This window comes from Schistocerca serialis, chromosome 3 (genome assembly GCF_023864345.2).
Source record: "Schistocerca serialis cubense isolate TAMUIC-IGC-003099 chromosome 3, iqSchSeri2.2, whole genome shotgun sequence".
Taxonomy (NCBI): domain Eukaryota; kingdom Metazoa; phylum Arthropoda; class Insecta; order Orthoptera; family Acrididae; genus Schistocerca; species Schistocerca serialis.
In genome coordinates this window covers 72,582,016-72,604,736 of record NC_064640.1, presented here as the reverse complement: position 1 = coordinate 72,604,736, position 22,721 = coordinate 72,582,016, and the positions used below count along the sequence as shown (strand labels likewise).

The window sequence follows — 22,721 nt, the reverse complement described above, 5'->3', positions numbered from 1 at the left end:
AGAAAACACATGCAAAGGATGGCAATACAATCTCTATTGTACATGGTGAGAGCCTGTGTTGAAGATTCAAGCTGTAGGGGAACTGAGCTTTTCAAACGTGCACCTATTGATCAATGTGATAGAAGCCCCAATATCCAGCTGGAATTGGACATTTTGGTTCTGAATACACAGTACAGTGAAAAGTTTCATTGAATCTTGTACAAGATGCTCAGGGTGACTGACAGGCAAGGATCATTCATGCTTAGTGGAAATGCTGTAGTTGGTTTGAACTGGGAATGACTCATCAGAAACCAAATGGTTAAGAAGAGTGCCATCACGAACATCAGCATGATGCACATTCATTGTGTTAGAACCATGTGTAACTATGTTAACAGACAGGCCCCATTACTGCTTCGAGCAACCATCCTGGATGTGCCCAGTCTTTTTCAAAACAGACATTTAGTTTGGTGGAAATCATAAGAGCCCCTATGATGAGAGATGTAGTACTGAGGCAGGATTCCATTTGCTGCCATTACGTGACTGCTGCAGGCATTCCATAGCTTGTTTACAGTGCCCACCAGAAACATAGACCCCATGTGGAGAAGACTGACAGGTGTCAAGTGTGGTGACCACAACTGGCAATATTTCCAGCTCTGTGGTGTCAAACAATTCCTGTGCCTCAGTTATCCAAATGACATCCTCAAGCAAGGGGTCCAATAGTTTGAGGACTTCCACCCAAAGTCAGGAGTTGGTAACGTTTTGAACAATAATGTCCCACAACATGGTGCCCATGTACAACTTACCGCAGGAAGAAACAAAGTTTCAGGTGGAAGTGATACCCTGTAACTTGGTGAGCCAGTGCTGAAAGGACTAGGTAGGTTGGTGCTTTGTTCAACAGAACTTATACTTACCAACACCTGGGTAAGGAACTTATTCAGGATGAATAAGGGGGAAAAGCTTAATGCAGATGTGCAAGATATCTGCACCAACCCAAGAAAAGAAGTATGAATTTTGAGCATCACCTGTAATGTTGAAAGTCACAAAGGTTGAAAGAGCTGCAATTTGTATCTGATCCACTCCTTTGCAGTCACATCAAACTTGCAGAATGGTGAAGCTGTTACTGTTGTCATCAACCTGGGAGAAGCATTGAAGCAGGGCTTACTGTAGAAGCTGTCAATTATCCAGCAGCCATGTCACCTTATCCATCAGTTGAGCAAATTGCAACAGTTGAGTCCTAAGAAGCTCTTGTAACAGCACAGGTTCCTGTTGCTGGACAGCTGCCATGCTGAAAACAAAAGGAAAGCTCTGCTTCATTAAAACTTAAAAGCTAAATGCCTTCTGCTTCTGCTTCTTGGTTTGGGGGGGGGGGGGGGGGGCGGCGTAACAGTACAGACACAGTACTGGAAAGTGAGGATGTGGCACCATGTCAGGAATTGGAAACCAACACAAGAACTACCCTCTGTCACCCCTAATTTGTTGTATCCATGAATGGAGGTACAACAGATAACAGAAGACATGAGTAATCAATACAGTTGATTTTTCTACAAATGAGGACAGAAAACAGAATTTTGCAAAACTTTAATGAATGGGCTACTGCTGCCACTGGGATGGTGATTAGTAAAATCTGTGGATGACACAGGTAATCAGTGGTGAGTAGAAGAATCCCTAGAATAGTCCTATTCCAAGCAAAGTCAAAGTCCAGTTGAGGATGATCCAAGTGTTGCAGCTTCCTGGTAAAAGCAGTAGTATAGTCCAGAACAAGACTGCCCGAGCGTGGTACTGCATACACTGGTAGCATAGGAATATGCCCATAATTGGTGAGTCTGCTGTGGCATACCACAACATCAGTGGAGCTGTAGTTAGTTGCAGCTATTTCCTGAGGGCATGCCAGCTGGATGTTGCTACAATACCATGGAGGGAGCTATGTACAGTGGCCTCACCTGCGCTGCCCAGCACATGAGCCAGAAGCTGCTGGCCATGAGCTGTGTGATGTGTGACCTGCGGCCACATGGCAGCAGGTGCCATGGTGTAGGGATCAATGATACTTCACTTTACTTGTGGTTACAAGCAACTTGCTGTAGGCACTGGTAATACCATACTTTACATGTGGTTAGTTGCTGCTTTAATTCTTATAATGATACCTAAATCATGCTCTCAGTTGCCTGTCAACTGCTTGCAAGATGTCGCTAAAATGTGTATGTTCGTATAATTTTGATGATGTGAATGTAAGAGACTGAAATCTTAATCACTTATTTAGGTTATTTTTTTAAGACAGCATTGAGGGAGCAATCAAACTGAAAGGTTTTGAGGCCATAAAATTTCATATCTTCATATCTGTGCAGTCTTGCATCCCTTGCACATTACACAATATACAATGGATATGATGTCCGAGTATCTTATCTCTGTTGACTGAGTAAGAGTCTGTTCAAACCAAAATCTCTGAACTGGAAAATCAGTTAGTGACACTGCTTTTTTGTACATGACAATCACTGTGTTTACTTGAGTGCCATATTTAGATGCGATGAAGTATAAACTCATTTACTGAGGTAGACAACAAGCTTGAACCTATGCATGTCAAGTGAAAAAATCTGATCACCATAAATAGAGTATCATTGCCAATTTGAACAGTGTGGTAACATGTTTCGTAAAATGATTGGCGGTCTTTCAAGAAACATATCCCAGTTAATATTTCATCATTTCTGTTACCTAAAAATTAAACCTGTGACCATCTGTACTTCCCTTCTCTGTAAACACTTCATATTCTCTGTTGATTCTACCTGTTATTGCCCATACACACTTGATCAGTATTCCATCGTAGATAGTACGCATAACTCATAGTCAATCAATCTCTTTTGTGGATAAACTCCAGTTTCCATTGATAAACTGAAGACTTTCTTCTTTCATTATCCATATAGGAGTCTACATGACTGTTCTGTATCATATTCTGTGCAGTGCTACTTTTGGCTGTTTTTCTGAATGATTCAGCCATTGCTCATTAATTTTTTAGTTAATAGCAGCTCCATTTCTATCAGGTGAACTTAGCAGCTTTATTTTTTCTACATAAGTAGCAAAGTTACTAGTCTGTGTAGTATGTGTTATAACGTCAAGTTTAACACATATATTTCAAAACGACACAACACATATAAGTCACTGAGCAAGTTGACAAAGCAAGACATGTGAACACTGTAACATTCGGAGGAGCACTGAGTCCAAGAGTAGCGGCCGCTGGCTGGCTGGCTGGCCACTTAGGTGGCGCAGCTGCTGCATGGCTGGCAGAGAGCGCTGCATGTAGAGGACACACGTAATTGCGCGGCGGCACTTTGAATGATCGGCGAGTCACAACACTTTTCCCCCCTTTGAAATTTTTTCACTGGTCTTGATGGAGGTGTCCTGTAGATTGCTAATGTCCATAAGTGTTGTGTGACTGGCCGTAAAGTCTCGAGGAGGAGGCTTCCCATACGGACAGAAGTGTCCCCGATGATAACGGGTCGAGATGACAGGAGACATAGGGGTTGAATCTGCTAGGGCCCCGTGCGCCAATCTGCCTGTTGCAGCAAGTCCAGTTCATATAACAGGAGACATGGGCGATGTGTCGGCGACCATAGGAGGAGGAGGCAAGTAGATTGGCTCCGACAGATGATGGACATCCGGTTCCTGCATGGGCACGTCTCCTGGTGGCATCCGTTCTTGTACTGGCACCGAAATGCGTTGTAGAGCTGAAGGTGGTGTAGCGGCATCTGGAACAGGTGTAGCCGGCACACGAGGCCGAAGCTGGTTCGAATGACGCACTGCAACACACGTGTCCATCTGGATTTCATACAGGCGTCAGCCACGGTGTCGTAAGATGCGGCCCGGACTCCATTTTGAGCACCTGCCATATCCCCGTACCCAGACATGGTCGTCGGCAGTGAACCGGCCAAGCGAAGGCACCAGCGGCCGAGAGGTGGAAGGCCGCAGAAGATGAAGTAGCATGCAGGGCTGTCGGCCATGTAAGAGCTCAGCCGGGCTGTGGTCACCCATGGGGGTGAAATGGTAAGAAGCCAGAAACTGGAGAAGCGCATCATCAGCAGCAGAAGTCAGGAGTTTCCGCATCTGAGCCTTAAATGTGCAGACCAGTCGTTCAGCCTCACCGTTTGATTGTGGATGGAACGAAGGGGCCGTGACATGCATAACGCTGTGACGAGCACAAAATCCGCAAATTCGGAAGAGGCAAATTGCGGACCATTATCAGTAACAAGAGTAGAGGGAAGACCTTAAAAAGCAAAAATGCGGGTGAGAGCACTTGTGGTTGTCGCGGTGGTAGGCGACGTGCAACGGACAATAAAAGGAAAGTTAGAGTAGGCGTCTATTACAAGGAGCCAATAAGTACCTAAAAATGGACCTGCGAATTCGGCATGAATGCGCTCCCAGGACGTCTCAGGCGAAGGCCACGGTGACAAAGATGACTTCGGGGCGGCGGCCTGTGACACACAAGGGCCGCAGGCAGCGATCATGTGTGCTATTTCAGAGCCAATCCCAGGCCAGAACACATGACGGTGCACCAGAGATTTTGTGCGAGACACACCCCAGTGCCCTTGGTGAAGGAGGCGCAAGACCGAAGCACGCAAAGACGCAGGTACCACAACACGTGGCGAAGCATCTTCGGTGGAAAGGAGGATAACACCATCCCTAGCCGTGAGGTGGTAACGCAAAGCATAGTAGTTCCGCAACGGATCAGAAATCTTAGCAGACCGACAATCTGACCAACCCTTCTGAATACAGTGTAAAACCTGGGAGAGGATAGGATCAGAACCCATAGTAGCCGCCAGCTGGTCCCCTGTGATGGGGAACCCGTCCACAACCCACTGCTCGGCAACATCCAGATGAAAACACAAAAGTTCATCCTTATCGAATGCCAGATCAGGACCCATGGGAAGGCGAGACAGTGCATCAGCATTCGCATGTTGAGCCATCGGCCGAAAATGAGTCTCATTTATTTACTTATTTATTTATTTATTTATTTCTTTCTTTTTCCGTAGATCCAGTTAGTGAGTCAATCAATTGAAACGAGGCAAGTAAATAGCCCAACGCTGGAGGCGGTGTGCAGCCTTGTCGGGAAGTGACGATGATGGATGAAACAAGGAAACAAGAGGCATGTGATCCGTAACAAGATGAAATTTGGATCCATAGAGAAAAACACCAAACTTATGAAGAGCATAAATAATGGCCAAAGCTTCTTTTTCAATTTGAGAATACTTTTGTTGGGCGTCGGTGAGCGTTTTGGAGGCATAAGCAATGGGTTGTTCAGAGCCGTCTGAAGAATGATGCGCAAGCACTGCACCGACCCTGTATTGAGAGGTGTCCATGGCAAGATCAAGATGTTGGCCAGGTCGATAAGTAGCCAGGCACGGGGCCCGTTTCAGCATAGCCTTCAATTTCTGGAAAGCCGCACCACATGACGGGGACCCGGGAAAAGGCACGTTTTTATGCAACAGGCGATGCAACGGCTGAGCCACCGAAGCAGCAGACAGTAAAAACTTGTGATAGTATGCTATTTTCCCCAAGATGGCCCACAGTACCTTAACAGATGTAGGGCGAAGAGCAGCATCGATCGCAGCGACAGTTTGCTGAAGTGTGCAAATACCATCCCGAGAGAGTTGAAACCCCAAGTACGTGATAGATGCCGGAAAAAATTGTGATTTCTGAAGATTACACTTAAGACTGGCAGTGTGTGGAAGTTCTGAAGATGTTCTTCAGTGGTGGAGCCAGTAACAACAATGTTGTCCATGTAATTTATACACCCAGGGACAGGGGGCAATAATTGTTCCAAGAATCACTGAAAGAGAGCAGGGGCGCTGGCAACCCCCAATGGCAATCGTTGGTGTTGATAGAGGCCGAGGGAAGCCGCGTCGAGAGGAAGTTGATGATAAGCTTCTGACAGGTCAATTTTAGAAAATTGCTGGCCTCCCACAAGTTTAGTGAACAATTCTTCAGGTCGCGGCATAGGGTAAGTGTCGATGAGGCATTGCGCATTTACAGTACCTTTAAAATCGCCACAGAGATGAATGTCAGCATTGGGCTTAGCAATGACAAGGACAGGAGAGGACCACTCACTGGAAGTGACAGGAAGCAAGACCCCTGAAGTAGTGAGACGATCCAGCTCCCGTTTTACCCGATCATGAATTGCCACAGGAATGGGCCTAGCCTGAAAAAACATAAGCCGAGCAGTGGGTTTGAGCATGATATGAGCTTCAAAGTCGTTCGCACGGCCTAACCCAGGAGAAAAAAGGGACGAAAATGTCATTGACAAGGAATCTAATTGAGCATAAGGAATAGCATCAGAGACGATATTGACAGAGTCGTCTACGGAGAACCCAAAAACACATAAGGCATCGAAACCAAAAAGATTCTCTATGTTACTCTGGTCGACCACAAATATGGGAACAGTGCGAACGACGGATTTGTAAGATACCTCAGCATGTTTATTGTACGTCTGTAATTGCCGAGTGACAGGCGATAGGAGTGGAGAACCCAACTGAAGATACACCTGAGAATTAATTATAGTGGCAGCAGAACCAGTATCCACCTGCATGCGAACATCCTGACCAAGGATTTGGACAGTGAGGAATAACTTCCCTGAAAGGGAAGAAGTGCAATTGACAGACAACACAGAATCAGAATCAGTGTCATTTTCATGAACATTATGTATGCAGTCAGATTTGCAAACGGAAGACACATGACCTTTCTTTTTGCAATTGTGACACACAGCCCAACGTTGGGGTCAATCCTCATGTAAATGTTTCGTAAAACACCTCGGACATGAAGGAAGTTGCCGGGGGTTTTGCTGCAGTTTCTTAGAAGTTTGTTTACGGTTAGGCCAAGGCTGCATGTGGGAGTGTACTGCGGCCACGTCGGCTGGTGGGGACGCACCGCACGCGTTGTCAACAGCGCACAGAGGTTGTATTTCCCTGACGTCACCCCACGCCTCTATTTGTGCCCCAGTGGCACGAGAAATTTCCAAAGACTGCGCGATGGATACTACTTCATCTAGAGTCGGATTTGCCAACTGAAGGGCACGTTGCCGAACTTCTTCGTCGGGCGCCGACTGGATAATAGCATCCCATACCATGGAATCGGCATAGGATCCTTTGTGAATTTCAGTAACAAATTGACACTTTCGACTGAGGCCATGATGTTCAGCAGCCCAAGCGCGATAGGATTGATGCGGTTGTTTTGACAACGATAAAAGGCAACACGAGAGGCTACCACATGCGTTTGCTTTTGAAAATAGACAGACAGAAGTGAGCACATTTCAGCAAAGGACAAAAATGCAGGATCTTTCAAAGGAGCCAATTGCAACAACAACCAATACATTTGAGGTGAGATCCAGGAAAGGAACAGAGACTTACATGTTTGTTCATCCGTGACATGAAATGCCAAGAAGTGCTGTCGAAGACGATTTTCCATAATCAGACCAGTCTTCCACCGTCTCGTCGTAAGGAGGAAAAGGAGGTATAGACAATGACGAAAAATGCCCCGCATTTGATGTCACGATGAAATTGCGAATCGCCGATGTTAGAAGCATTTGCCGTTCAATGAGACCTTGCAAGAGTTGCTCGACAGTAGCCATGGAAACCTGTGGGTCAACGATGAAAAGAAAAAATCCACTACCTCATCGCCAATTGTTATAACGTCAAGTTGAACACACATATTTCAAAACGACACAACACATATAAGTCACTGAGCAAGTTGACAAAGCAAGACATGTGAACACTGTAATATTCGAATGAGCACTGAGTCCAGGTCTAGGGCCGCTGGCTGGCTGGCTGGCTGGCCGGCTGGCCTGCTGGCTGCTTAGGTGGCGCAGCTGCTGCGTGGCTGGCAGACAGTGCTGCATGTAGAGGATGCGCGTAATTGTGCGGCGGCACTTTGAATGACCGGCAAGTCACAACAGTATGCATAAATTTTTCAAGATATGTTGAGCCATTTGTACAGTTTTATTTGAATAATTCACCTAATAGTAAATAATATGCCATTTGCAAAGGGTCTGGGTTTATCTTTAATATTATTGACCAAGTCATTTCCAGAGCTATTTCCTGAGTCCATGTGAAGCTATTACCATTTATGTTTATTAGCCTAAGTATGGGATGATCCTTCATCATGTCACAAATGTCAGTAGGTGTCAATAAAAACACAGATCTTTTTCTCTAAGCTGAAATAAAAATCCCAGTAAGACCATATTCCAAAAATTAATGTCAGAGTAGTTGAACTTGTAGAACATGAGACACATTATAAATACAACAGAAAACAGTTAAGGGCAAATAATTTGTCATGAAATGTTGAACTTGTCAAAATGGACAAAATGGATGTTAAGCACAAGTAACATTCATACAGAGAGTGTTTACTCTCAGCAACCATACAACACATACAACACCACATGATGCTGTGTGACCATGACACCCATAGGAAATTAACATTCTTCTTCTTGCAAGGCTGCTCTCAGCATAACAAGGATGCAGGGAGGACATGCCATCTAAGAGGGTGCTTGGGAGATTAAACTGGTCACTCCATATTGTTAATTGTTTTATGTTGAAAATATTTGCATCTTTTGGTAGATCATTGTTGTCTTGCAGAGTGAAATGACCATCTTTATGTGTGGAAATATTAGTCACAATCACTTGTTAAAAACAATATTGATTACCTGTCAATTTGCAGAGATGCAGCTGGGAGAAATAAGTTCCATGGGGTACGGGTAATGCTCACCATGTCCATGGCATTTGATAAGCTATGACTGAGTATGGGTGCCCCAGACCTGGCCAAAGGGAAAACTAACACAGTGGTACAGCTAGATTCTGTGCGCATGATGCGCAAGCCCACATGAGGTGTTCAGTATCATAGTTGATCACTGACCACTAGACGTGATGACGCACCAAAGCCCTCATGTGAGACATACACCAGTATGATGCATCTGGAATATGCAAGGAAGCAGCACCAGAGGGACAACCCCTCAACTGCCTTGCTCCCCTGTAGCAAGCACAACACCCCCCAATCTTGCAGCAAAAGATGTGTGCCACATTGAAGCTGCTCGAGAAGGAGCATGCCCACGATATTCTGTCTGGACTGCTGATTTTCCAGAAAAGCTGGTCGGTGGCCATGGCAGCCACAATTTCCCCACACTGTCACAGGAAAATCCAACAATGTCTGCTGCAAAGTGCCATCCAAAGCAAAAACTATAGTCTCCTGTTGATTGAACACTGGATTGGGACTGGCTGACAACTGTGATAGTGCATCTGCATTAGCAATTTGGCTGGTTGACTAGAAACAGATGTAATTACTAAGAGGCCTGACATCTGCAACCAGTGGGCAGTCTGGTCCAGTAGCTTAGAGTAAGGGCTAAAAAAGGAAACTGGGGCTTGTGATTGGTGATGAGTAAGAACTTTTCTCCATACAAAAAAACATGAGACTTTGTAATACCAAAGATGATAGCATCTCCTTTTCCATCTTTGAATAGTTATGTTGTGTTTTGGAAAGCCTCTTTGATGCATAAATGATGGAGTGCTCAATGCCATGTGGTTTCTGATGGAACAGAACTGTACCAGTATTGTACTGGGAAGTATCAGCAGCCACAGTTAATGGTTTACCCAGTGTAAAGGAAGCCAGACAGGGAGCAGAGAACAATCACTGCTTGAGGGGCTGTAAGGCCGGTTGGCAGTCCACACACTATAGAAACTTGATGCCCTTTTGGTGAAGCCAGTTAAGAGGATATAAAGTGTGCATGGCCTGGGGAATGAACTTATTGTAATAAGAAATCTTGCCCATAAAGGACAGGAGCTCTTTCAGTTTCTTGGGTGCTGCCTGGTTGATGATGGTTTTCATGTGCTCAACCATAGGAATGAGGCCATCAGTGCTAAGCACATGTCCCAAAAAAAGCACCTTTGGGGAGAAAAAACTGCAGTTTGCCAGCCTGCAATGAAGGCCATTATCCAGAAGGCTTTGGAAGGGCATCTGCGGGTTTCAGAAATGCTCCTCGTGTGTTGAACATACTATCCAGAAGTCATCGAGCTAGTTTACCCAACAGGGAATGTCCTGAATCAGCAGCTCCAAGTATCATTGATAAATTCCTGGAGCAGACAAAATTCCAAAAGGTAAAGCCAGAAGTGGGTGTTGAGGAGCAAGAAATTCCAAAAACTGTGTCCAATGGCAACTGCAGCCAAACAATGTGCAAGTCGATCCATGAAAAATACTGGCCTCTTGATAACTTCAACAACAACCCCTCCGACCAGATCCAAATCCATGACATATTGTGCACTGATCATCTGTTTAAAATCCCTGCAAAGGCACTGTCTGGTTTCTGAATCACCATCAAGGCAGTGTCCCACTGACTCGACAGAATAGAAGAAATGATGCCAAAGTCCTGCCAACACTGTAACTTGACCTTGACTTTATCATACATGGTGAAGGGATGGGAAGGGGTGACAAAATTTAGGTACCACATATGGCTTAAGAGAGATGTGTGCCTCAAAATTTTCAGCCTGGCCCAAGGTATACTTAAACAGCTGGTCATATGACCATAGTAAGGACCTCATATTGTGAAAGGGGACCAACTGAGACACTAAGCATAGTTTGTCAACCATCTGGAAGCCAAAAACAGAAAAGGCCACTAACCCAAAAATATTTTGCAGCAATGGTGAATTTACCATGAACAAAAGTTACTGTTCCAAATTCTTATAATGTGCTCCTTCAAAAGAATGCACTGTTTACTATAGGAAAAAGCTTGATGTAGTGGCCATTGCAACCCAGGGTGGTCCAAGAGCTTTTATGTATCTAAGTTAATTTGACTCACTATCACTCCCGTGTTTACCTTAAACGCAATCAACTGCCCATTTACTACCAATGGGAACAGAATACATTTAGATGATACTTATGGGCATTGGAAACAGCCTCTGAGTCCAGGACCTCTGACAGTGATCCCGCAGCTTGCAATAACTGTTGCCAAATAGCCTATTTTTCCGCATACCCCCCACATGGCCTCTATGTACAGATAATTCTAGTGGATTGCACCAAATGACGATTGGAGCAGGATCACCACCTTGTCCACTGAATAGAAACAAGTGTGGAAGGAGAGTGACACAGAGAATAGTCCTATTCCAAGCAACGTCAAAGTCCAGTTGAGGATGATCTAAGTGTTGCAGCTTCCTGGTAAAAGCAGTAGCATAATCCAGGACAAGACTGCCCGAGTATGGTACTGCATACACTGGTAGCATAGGAATATGCCCATTGTTGGTGAGTCTGCTGTGGCATGCCACAACATCAATGGAGCTGTAGTTAGTTGCAGCTATTTCATGAGAGCATGCCAGCTGGATGTTGCTACAATACCGTGGAGGCAGCTATGTACTGTGGCCTCACCTGCACTGCCCAGAACATGAGCCAGAAGCTGCTGGCCATGAGCTGTGAGATGTGTGACCTGTGGCCGCAGTGTGTACAGGTAATCCTACTGGATATGCACCAAATGACAATTGGAGCAGGATCACCACCTTGTCCACTGAATAGAAACAAGTGTGGAAGGAGAGCGACACAGAGAACCTGAGAAACATCACAAACGTGGATTATGACATTTTGATTGACGTGTACCCTCTGCAGACAATGCAGGTGAAGACTGGCAATGCCATGATGTTACTTCACTCTAATTGTCAACAATGTCAACATATGGTGGCTCAGTAGAAGCCAAGGCTGCTTGGCCCACCCCATGGGACTCTGTGGCTGTTGACCACACAATTTAATGTTGCCATCTGCCAATTGTCAGAAAGTATGGCCATTGCTGCTGATGTTAAGTTCATGTGATTCCGCAGTCTTAGAAACTTTGGCTAAAGAAGTCCGGACAAGCCAATGCACTAGTTTCAACCTCCATCTCAGGTGTTAACCAGATGATCACATCAATGATTAGCGAGTCTGCATATGGAGTAGCTCACTGGGAACACTCAGAATGACACTTGCATGAGAGACCTTGCAGGTCACTGATCCACACCACATATAGCTGCCCTGAGGCATTTGTTATGCTGATTAAACTGTGGCCTTGCCACCATCATGTGCGTTTAATGACAAAAATATTGCATGAGCAACTGACAAAGTTTATCAAAGTTAAGTTTCTCAGTCTCCAGTAGAGTGCTCCAAATTATGCATGATTTTGTATAACCCCACACTGCTGTACAATAACAAAGCAGCCTTATTAACAGGATCAATGATACACCTTACATGACAGTGCAACAAGAACCAGTGCAGGTACTTCTCCCACTTCTCCTTTTTGTAACCTTGCCGAAGCTGGTAGATGGTGGTGGGGAAACAACCTCCTCTGTCAGTGCCTGGCTTGCTATCAGCACAGCATGAGTATGGAGCAATATTGCATTGTGTTTGAGTAGTTCCTGCATCTGCTCCTGGTGCAGCTTTTGTTGTAGCTCGTGGAAATGCAACTGCTCCTACCAGCAGTGGAAAAATAACTATGATGAAAAAAAATAAATGTGTCACATGTATAAAAACATGATTTTTTGCCACTTTTATATCCACACATGGAATCACAATGCTGTGAACCATCATTGGTAGCACAAATGTAAACTATATGAGCCAATGGTGGCTTGATAGCAATGCCGGGAGCTGAACTCTGGAAGAGGAAGCAAAACTTGACATGTGAATCAGTCTAGGGGAAAGCAGAATGTTCGAACACCACATAGAGATGAACACAGAGATAAACACAAATGCAACCATTACAAAGGACTGTCATTATTATGCAGAAACAGAGCTTGGCATGACACAAGGGGCTGGTCCAAGGGAGTCAAAGTCACCATAAGAACTGCCAGGCCAATCCTGTCATCATTGACAGAAAACATCTGAGTCAGTGGCTCTGCTCATGCCATGCTTTGCTTCCCAGACAGGGATATTGTTCTGATAAATTCTTCTTAAATATAATAAAATAAACTAATCTGCTACTGCTGACTCTTCCTCACACTATTCAGCAATCTATTGTAGAGGATTGCTTACTGAAAGTGGTTTAAATTATGTTCTGTTCTTATTGATATGAACATCATTCTTTCCAATAATTTAACAGTCCAAGGCAGGCATGTAACTAAATTCATGTGATGCAAAGAATCAATGCCATTATTGGCAATTGTTAATGAAACAAATGTGGAATTGTATCTTGTAAAAAATTATAATGCATGCTGCAACTGATGCCTTCATTCTTATCGATCATTCATTTCATTTGTTATGCACATTCAAATTAACATAAGTAACAAATTGCATATTTATCATTATACCAGAAATAATTATATTAGACATATTTCCCACTGTCCAACAATCGATTTATCATGCCAGGGATACATCAGAAATCATGTCATTTAATCATGTCATTTCAAATTTTCATGGTTATATGATCTGTCTTGTCCTTAGTTGTACATTGAGAAAAACTTGTTATTGTAGTGTTCATGAGTAAGGGGAACAACATGCTACAATTGATGAGCCCAGGTAACAAGGAACAATAGTACAATGACACATTTTGTTGGGACATCTGCGTTCACTATTTGGTTCACACTAAAAATCAGTCACTGTCATTCCACTGAAACGTTCCTACATGGACTAAGTCTCTGAGGTTGTGGTTGATGGTGAGTGGTAGGAGGTGCAGATAAAGTCCATCAAAGAGGTCAGCTTGAGGACTGGTTAAAGCTGAAATCTAGCAAAGCAGTGAGTGGTGGGTGCACTCCACGATGAACTTGGCTGCTTGGACACTGCAGTGAGATTATCCTCATTCTGCTTAGTGCAGTGAACTTCCTGCAGCATCTCATACAAGCAAACTGGTTGTGTCTTTACCTGTGGTTGCTCGTACTTTAGGAATCTGGGCTATGCACAGCTCTGTTTAAAAAGAAGATCTCGATATAGTCACAGGATAGCACCATGTATCTCTTCTTTTATGCACCACAGCTAATTCCCTGCAGATAATAACCTGTAGCTGTGTTGCTGCAGTTGAATAGTCTATGCATTGACTAGAATTGTGAGTTAATAAAATACACAGAAATACAAAATAAAAGGTAAATGAATAGTTTAATAACAAGGGTTATATTCTAATGTTTGTAATTGATGTAGATGACAAAAAATTATGTGAATAATATTTATTCAAGTAAGAACATCTCATATAAATGGGACATGGTTTTATGATAATAAAGCATAATGCAGACAAAAATACTCTTTTACAATGCAATAAAATTACACTGAGAGCCTTATGAGAATGGTAGCCAAATCCTCAAACTAAATTGTTGTGAAAGATACACAAAAACTAAGTCCATTTCATGATAACAAAACATGAAATATTCACCAGGTCAAAACAGTTCATAGTTCAACATGATGATTCACAAATTAACACAGGTGATACAAACAAAAGTAAACCATACTCTATCTGTAGTCAGTTCTGTAATGTAAGCAGAGCACATTCAAATCTCTAGTGAGTTAGAGTCCCTTTAGAAGTTAGAGTATTGAAGTGGCCATTCACCACCTAGAGTCAGTCACCTATACAACTGAATAATGCCTTTGTCCAACACTTGACACAAAGTCTCAAGAATTGCTCCCTTGAGCTCTTCCCTCGAAAGTGCGAGTTTCTACATGACTCCCGTAGTGTTCGTCTACCAGCTGCTCCTCCATTGGCTAAAGGCTGTCCCCATGAAGCTCTACAGACATGAACTGCTTCAAGTTGACCACTTCTCAGACTATAATTATATATTGCAACAATATTTAAATAAAGAAATATCATAAATATTTGGTTACATATACCTTCTTGACAGCAGAGTCTTTTGATTCTCTTTTCAATTGTAATGTCTGCTAACAATGTAGTTGACCACTTTTGAATTATCACAGTATTTTAAAGCTATTGCAATCAACATTTAAATAAAGTTAATGGCAAAATAGCAAACTGTTCATTAAATAACTATACAAGAATGACAATATGAGATGTTGATGCTGTGTCTGTTTGCTGTGTAAATGTAGAGAATGCAATGTTCTGACAAAAAATTGCATAATGAACAAGGTATAAAAGATGTCATAAATCAGTAAATAAAATAGATACAGAAATGTAGCATTCAGGATGGTAGCTATAGTGAATGCTATCATCTGAGATATAGTTTTTTTTTTTATTTTGAAGATACTGAAATATTGTTATGTCATTGGATGTGCCTCATTTATCTGAGATTACTGATGTATTCAGATTTGCTTTAATATGTAACTGTGATTTATTGTCTAACTTCAGTCAGCCATAACATAGCTATCTTTAAGATTGTCTGACACTCCACCATGTCTTGGAGCATTGTCTCTTGCACAAAGTCCATGCTAGCAACAGCTGTCAAAATTCCCCATACTGGGAATTCCCCAATTTCCGGCAATCGTGTTGGTCTTTGTACCAGGAGTCACTCATACTGGTCACCTAGCTGGAAGCTGGAACTACTGTAGTGTGCTACAAGACTTTGGTCTGCTAGCGTTTGGCTGTACGACAAATTCGTCTTACCTTGTACCAATACTGGGCAACCAATTAGCTCGCCTAAATATGTATAACGTTTCACATCTCCATTTAATGTGGCACATTAACTCGCTAATTTGGCACATAAAGTCACATCAAATTTTGCATACTTACATAGCATAAGAAATACATACATAACATAGTAAATAGGCTACCCTACTTGCATGTAAGAACAACAGAGTAAGTAAGAACCTTTGTGGTGCTGTATGAAACAGCGTGTACCTCCTAATATATGTCATACCATCTTATCAGCATACATTTACTAAATCTAACAAAAATTATAAAAATTGTGGAATATTAATTAAATGCCCAAATAAACATGTAACTTTTATGTAACTTTCAAGTCAGCTTGATCTTTTCAAAAGTTTTTATCGCTTTTGCACCCATCTGATAGAATTTTTATGCTTTTACCACATTGTAGCACTTCATCTTAACAGACACAGCACACAATCCACATTCTGGCATCAAAGTTTAGATTGTGATTGTTCACAGTCCAGCTACCTCTACAGAAATTCAAGACCCTCTTGCCCAAGTACTGCACTGAAACATGCGCCAATTTGCAGTCACCATCAGTGTTGGAGGATGATAGCTGTCAAAATACAATTGTGGCTTAGGTACCAATAATTATATGACTTCCCGAATCCCCAAAGATCAGGCACCGAATGCCGTCTCTAGTGGAACTGATACATTTACAAACAGGATACCAACAAAAAAAACTGATTTATAGCATAGGTAAAACACTGGATTCAGGTCAACATTTCAAACACTCTGTCCATGTTCCCAATAAAAAAAACATGCCTTCCATGCTGTGAAACTTGTTCAACATGGTAAATCAACTAATAGTTTATCATTTTTCTATTATTTTAGAACATTTAATTTGAAACTTTAAAACTAATACTCCCTTGTGTAAGAACTGCCCATTCAACTTTCATTTTTAACTCAGTGCATAACTGGATCATATCTTCAGCAAATATTTACTCTTATTTGCTCTAAAATACAATTCATTTCCAGACTTTATCCCAGTAATTTTACAAGCATTATGTAATTAACCTACATAATATACCCCACAAACTTAGCTTATACTTCCAGAAGCAATTAAAATTTTAATGGGGTCTGATGATGTCCACACACCAAATTATGTGTGAACAATAATTACTAATAAACTAACATATTACATGAAATGCCCATACAAAATACTACAAGTAACACATTTAAATAATCCCTTGAAATTTCTCCCCAAATCTTAAATACAGTACAATTTTTTCCTTTCTTTCATAACTAATTACTGTCTGCTGACCTCTGCCCACCATGAGTTTTGGGGCCAGTGTTACCTCACTCTTTACCCTCAGCTGTACCTCCATACTTTATCACGTACATTTTAAATTTACCAAAAGGCCCCTTACACAAAACAGAAATAGTTTCCAAAATTCTTATAATTGCACATGAAAATACCCTAATCTGCACGCAATATTTTTCTCAAGTTCTTCATTCACAAGGTGCAAGTCTGCCACCATTCCCACTTACATTTATCCCACCAGTGTGAGTATCTTTTGAATCTCACTTTTTTGTGTTTTTTGAATTGCTCAGATTGAGCTCTCATTCCTCGTTCACCAATGGACTCTTATGTTTAGATGCACAAATTTGTGACAACCTCTGGAATGCCATTTTTAGTTTTGAAATATGCACATTTCCTTTCATCATTGACATTGGTCACTTCACTTTTAGCCTACATATTTTCAATTTGACCCCTCTCTCAACACTGTTCCCTCAAAAGATCATTTTTAATGTCCCTTCCTTTTTCTTCTATCTTCATGGTTCATATTATAATTTCAGGACAATCATCAGTTTCATTTTCCATTTCTAGATTTTCCTGATCTCATTGTTGTCTTCAGAATCAAATATACTGCCCCCTTCCTCCGAATTAATGATATCAGTAGCTGCAAAATTCTCACAATTAACCACACAACTTAAAACTTCATCTCTCTTAAACAAATCCTCATTTACTTCCGGAGAAACAGTACAAACTTTATCTCAGTTAACTCCATTAACATCCACTGATAATTCATAAGCTTCTGTTCTTAAAACATCAATTGTATCTGCTGATACACTGTAGGATCTACCGCTACTATATCATTCCACATTATAATTCACATTACACATGAATCCCACCAAACATGAATTTAACTCTTTCTCCACTACATTTTCTTCTCTGTCAGATTCTTCTGACACTTTGGATTCTGATCTACCATCTGATACTTTGCTTTCAATTCCACATCCACTCATAATTCATGCTTTCATCAACAGCCATCAGTTCACTTCCATCAATAGAAATAAATGCAAAAATTTCTTCCTCCAAGATATTTAAATCAGTAGCTTCAACCTTTGCAACTTCAGCACCTAAAACACCACCTTTACCTCCCTTTAACAATATATCACCTACATCTGCAGATACATAATAAAATTCATCATCAGCTGATGAGACTATTGCTATGCTGCCTCCACAGATAAATTCACATACTTTCGTCGACAGACCACAAAATCATCTCCAGCTGACAAGACTACAGCTTTGCTGCCTTCACAGATAGCTTCACCTACTTCCCCCAATACGAGATGATCTACATTCCTTTTGGCTACATTACTATAATTGTTGCTACAGGCTAATGCCTCATCAGAATTTCTCATAAATCCCACCTCCACCAAATTCAGATCTACCTCAGCCTCTCTTCTGATCACAGAATTTTCAACCAAACATTGATTCCATCATTTACTTCCCTTTCAGAAAATAAATTTTTCAGACCCATATCCTCATTATCAAATTTCTCTTCACATTTTACAATCTTTCTTGCACCCTCTTTACAGTTGTTCTGCTTAAAATTATTCCTCATTTTATTTTTACTTGTTATAACCTCCATCACAAACATTTGTGGCTTCTTTGCCAAGTTTTTGATGCTCACAGAATTTTTAAAGTAATGTGTCATTTTCAACATTGGTTTATTTCACCATCCCTGTGCCTGAGATGTGACGATCTCTAATTTTCCAACCTCGTATTCTGGCATAGCATGTCATGAGGCTCCTGTCCCTCAAATGTTCATTCAAAGTTTTTGTTTCCACTGTGAAAATTCCCATTTCCCCTTTGAAAATGATTATTACAGTGATAATTATTCCTTCTATGATCATTATAATTTCCATTCTGGTACTTATTTCCCTGTTGACTATTCCCATTATGTGGCTTTAATTTCAATGTCTTTTCATGTTTGTCAATAAAATCTGCAAACGTGTCAATGGAATTTGTTGGACTGTGGACAACATCCCATTGTAAATGTTCCAGTAACCATCTCTTGAGCGTCTAGTCTCCATCGACACTTCCAGCAGATGATTCATATGTGACAACTTAGCCAGTTCATATACACAATAATCCCACATTGACCCACTTCCGTGTCTGAAACTTCTACATCTACATCTATGTGATTACTCTGCTATTCACAGTAAAGTGCCTGGCAGAGTGTTCAATGAACCACCATCAAGCTGTCTCTCTACCGTTCCACTCTCGAACGGCACACAGGAAAGACGAGCACTTAAATTTTTCTGTGTGAGCCCTGATTTCTCTTATTTTATCAAGATGATCATTTCTCCCTACGTTGAAGAGAATAGAAGCTTTCAAAATGTGATGCTATAGAAGAATGCTGAAGGTTAGATGGGTAGCTCACATAACTAATGAGGAGGTATTGAACAGAATTGTGGAGAAGAGAAATTTGTGGCACAATTTGACTAGAAGAAGGTATCAGTTGGTAGGACATGTTCTGATCCATCAAGGGATCATCAATTTAGTATTGGAGGTCAGCGTGGAGGGTAAAAATTGTAGAGGGAGACCACGAGATGAATACACTAAGCAGATTCAGAAGGATGTAAGTTGCAGTAGGTACTTGGAGATGAAGAAGCTTGTACAGGATAGAGTAGCATGGAGAGCTGCATCAAACCAGTCTCAGGACTGAAGATCATGCAAACAACAACACCTAGCAAGTAAATATTATTACAGTGTAAAAGGATTTATGACTGACTGTCACAAATAACTGAGCCTGATGTTACATTCTGTCATGCTAAAAAAGTACTTTAAATAAATACTTATTCTCAATTTTACTTTATTTTCAACATGCTTATTTTAAATCATTTTGTGGTACTTAAAATTACAAAATACGTGCAATTATTCTGTATACTTACAATTAGAAAGTAGCTTTAAACTGACGAGTCATCTATGTCCCAATCATGTGATTGTATATGGCATGTCATATGACAATAAAGTTTCTATTCTCTTCTATTCTGTTATATTCTACATATATGTGCACTGAAAGAAACCTTACAATTATTTTGTGAAGAAACTGTTCCATAATTTCGTGTATTAGTTTTCAGTCAGTGCTGAAAGAAACCTCACAATTATTTTGTGAAAAAACTGTTCCATAATTTTAAGTATTAGTTTTCGGTCAGCGCTCTACAGAATTTGGAGGTACATTAATTGATGATCCCTGCATCATTTCACTGTGGGTGAAATCAGTAGTGTGTCTGATAATATTTGTACAGTTGTAGCCTTTACCTTGAATTTCATGCTACCTTGCAGAGAAAGAGGAATATGTGGTATGTCTTAATGAAGGAAAAAGTACACAATTTTTTATCACACTTTTCAACAGTGTGCACCACAACAGTTTGTAGATTGAAGAACAAATGGAACAGTTGTCTTGTAGTCTGGTTTCCTGTTATTTGGGTCCTCAGTTTATGCATTACATCTTCACTTACCACAGTCATATTACTTCCATGTGTATTTTTTTTTTTTTGTTGTTGCTACAAGCGTATGCTGTCAACTTATGTTTCTTATTTCACTTCAGGTTCATCAAAGATTTGTTGTGGACACTGTCATACTATTCATTCGATGGTGTTGATTTTGACTGGGAATTCCCCGCTTGGCCTGGTAAAATTTCAGAACGCAAAAAATTTATTATTTTTTTGAAGGAGCTGCGAGATGCAGTTCGGAAAAGTCAACTAAACACTATTGTGAGTGTAGCTGTCGCAGCACAAGAGACGATTGTGGATGTTTCATATGATATTCCTGAAATGAACAAGTAAGTGCCATAATAAAGTACGAGGTTACACAACATTTGTTTTTTTACATTTTTGATGGAATTCATCATATTACACATTTTACTCATTTGCTTATGAACCATTATGTAACTGGGATCACTGATTGTCCACAAGAAGCTTTATAGTAGCTTTTACCTTTCAGTGGAACGTTGCTCTTGCTAAATTTCAGAAATACTGAAAATGGTAATAATTGTGCAATCAGAAGGTATTTGAAAGTATCACAAGTTTTGTCAATGTAGCTATTGTACTGGGCAAGGCACAACAGTATTTAAGACAGTGGGCTCATATTTGAGATGTGTAAGACTGTTCAGTTTTATTTTTGTCATTATTTCCATAAATCAGTTCATGCAAAAATGCCATACCAATTTCCTGTTGCTTCACCATCAAATCTGAGGTTGTACTTTGTCTCTAATGACTGTGTTGTCAATGAGTTCAAGTATCAATCTGGCACACCATTTTTATCTGTCTGCAAGTATCATAACAGCACACACTTCAGTGTAGAAAGATTCATTCTGCAAATTGTGGGTTAATTTCCTTCAATAACCAAAGATCCCAGTAAAGGCCAAGTTTTCTAATAATGCATGATACAAGATGTTCTTGTGTGGAAGAAACACTATAGTTGGCTTTTGATCAAGTATCAATAATAGTTTTTGTCTCGACCCAAGTATATCTTTGAACTTCAAAACACAGGATGTGAGTAATCTAATTTCATCTTTTATTCCCTTAAGGCACAAAGCCAACATCTGAATATGTGATATTGTTGCACCATGGCGAAAGTTTGTATCACAGTTCCAAACTCTTTATTAGGCTTACATCAACAGTTATCTCTTAATTTAGCTCGGCCCAACAATCTATCATTTATGGTAATGGTGCATCCTTAAGAAATAATTGGATATATTGTGCAAAAGGTGGGTAATCATACAAGTGACAGTCAGATGCTGGGCAATACCAATTGACACAGTTAATAAACTGTATAGTTCTTTACTTGTCTATGGCATTTTTGAAAGCACTAAAATTAATGCATTAGTTACATAGACACATTCCTCATTCCTTGCCCTGATCTGCTAAAAATTTATCTTTTGCATGTGTATCTGTAACTCCCACCATAAAAGACCTCTCAATATTTTGGTATTCTGAATCTTCCTTTCACATTATGACAAATGTTTTGATGATTTTTAGAATAGTTAATTCAAGGCATATTTAGGTATTCTAATTATCTTGATTACACCATCATTGCCACCATCATAGTCATAAAAGGATCATTGGAATAACTTATAAACTGTTTTCACCAAGTCGGCCTAAAATGTTTTCTTAATAAAGGTAATTTTTTCAAAGAAGAAATAGAATACTTAAGGAATATTTTTAGTTCATATCAAATGTCATCAACTCAGCAGCATTTGTAAGGCACAATAATAGCACAGATCATCATAAAATCCACACTATGACCCTCTTCTTATACTGTTTGTAATATATCTTCTAGAGGCCTGAAACCAAACTTTTAAAGAAAAAATTGGAAAATTGGTAATATTTCGCTTCTTAACATCACCAAAAGCCAGTAATTTGTAGAAAAAATGTATCATTCCATATATGCCATAAGGTAATGAATCATATGTATGTCTCTATCAAGCAAAAGTAACCATAGCCCATGTATCAAATATGATACATCATATGTCTATGAAACTAAAATAGTCAAATTATAAAATGCTTATTTATTGCTGTTTATTGGAATTTTAAGGAATTTTGGGTTAGGAAACATTAATTAACAGACATCAGAGCTTGTATACACTATTTATTCTTTCAAGGCTTTTCATGAAACTAAAATGTACAGTATGTAAAAATGTCAAAGATACAACCATTTCAGAGGCTAAATTTTGCAAAACAGTGTTCATTACATATTCTTATATAATAATATACATGATTATGTATGTATGAAGATTACTGAATTTAGGGTTTTGCTTCAACTCTCCAAGCTGTCTCATACTGTGTGGAAAGTTGTCAAGCAACTCCTTTTTGAAGTGAAACACAGGAACACATCACAAGTCTTGCATTTCACGAACTTATGACTGGAGCAACGTCGCACTCT

The 22,721-nt window shown here is 40.6% G+C and overlaps 1 protein-coding gene across 5 annotated transcripts in view; it reads left to right on the top strand.

Moving 5' to 3' along the window:
* The window catches only part of LOC126469728 (acidic mammalian chitinase-like), a 183,469-nt gene that overhangs the window by 85,079 nt on the left and 75,669 nt on the right, over positions 1-22,721 (top strand). For all 5 annotated transcript variants that reach the window (XM_050096923.1, XM_050096925.1, XM_050096922.1 and 2 more), the window contains one exon: positions 20,386-20,619. In XM_050096923.1, the coding sequence (XP_049952880.1) occupies positions 20,386-20,619 (234 nt within the window). The remainder of the gene's footprint in view (positions 1-20,385; positions 20,620-22,721) is intronic.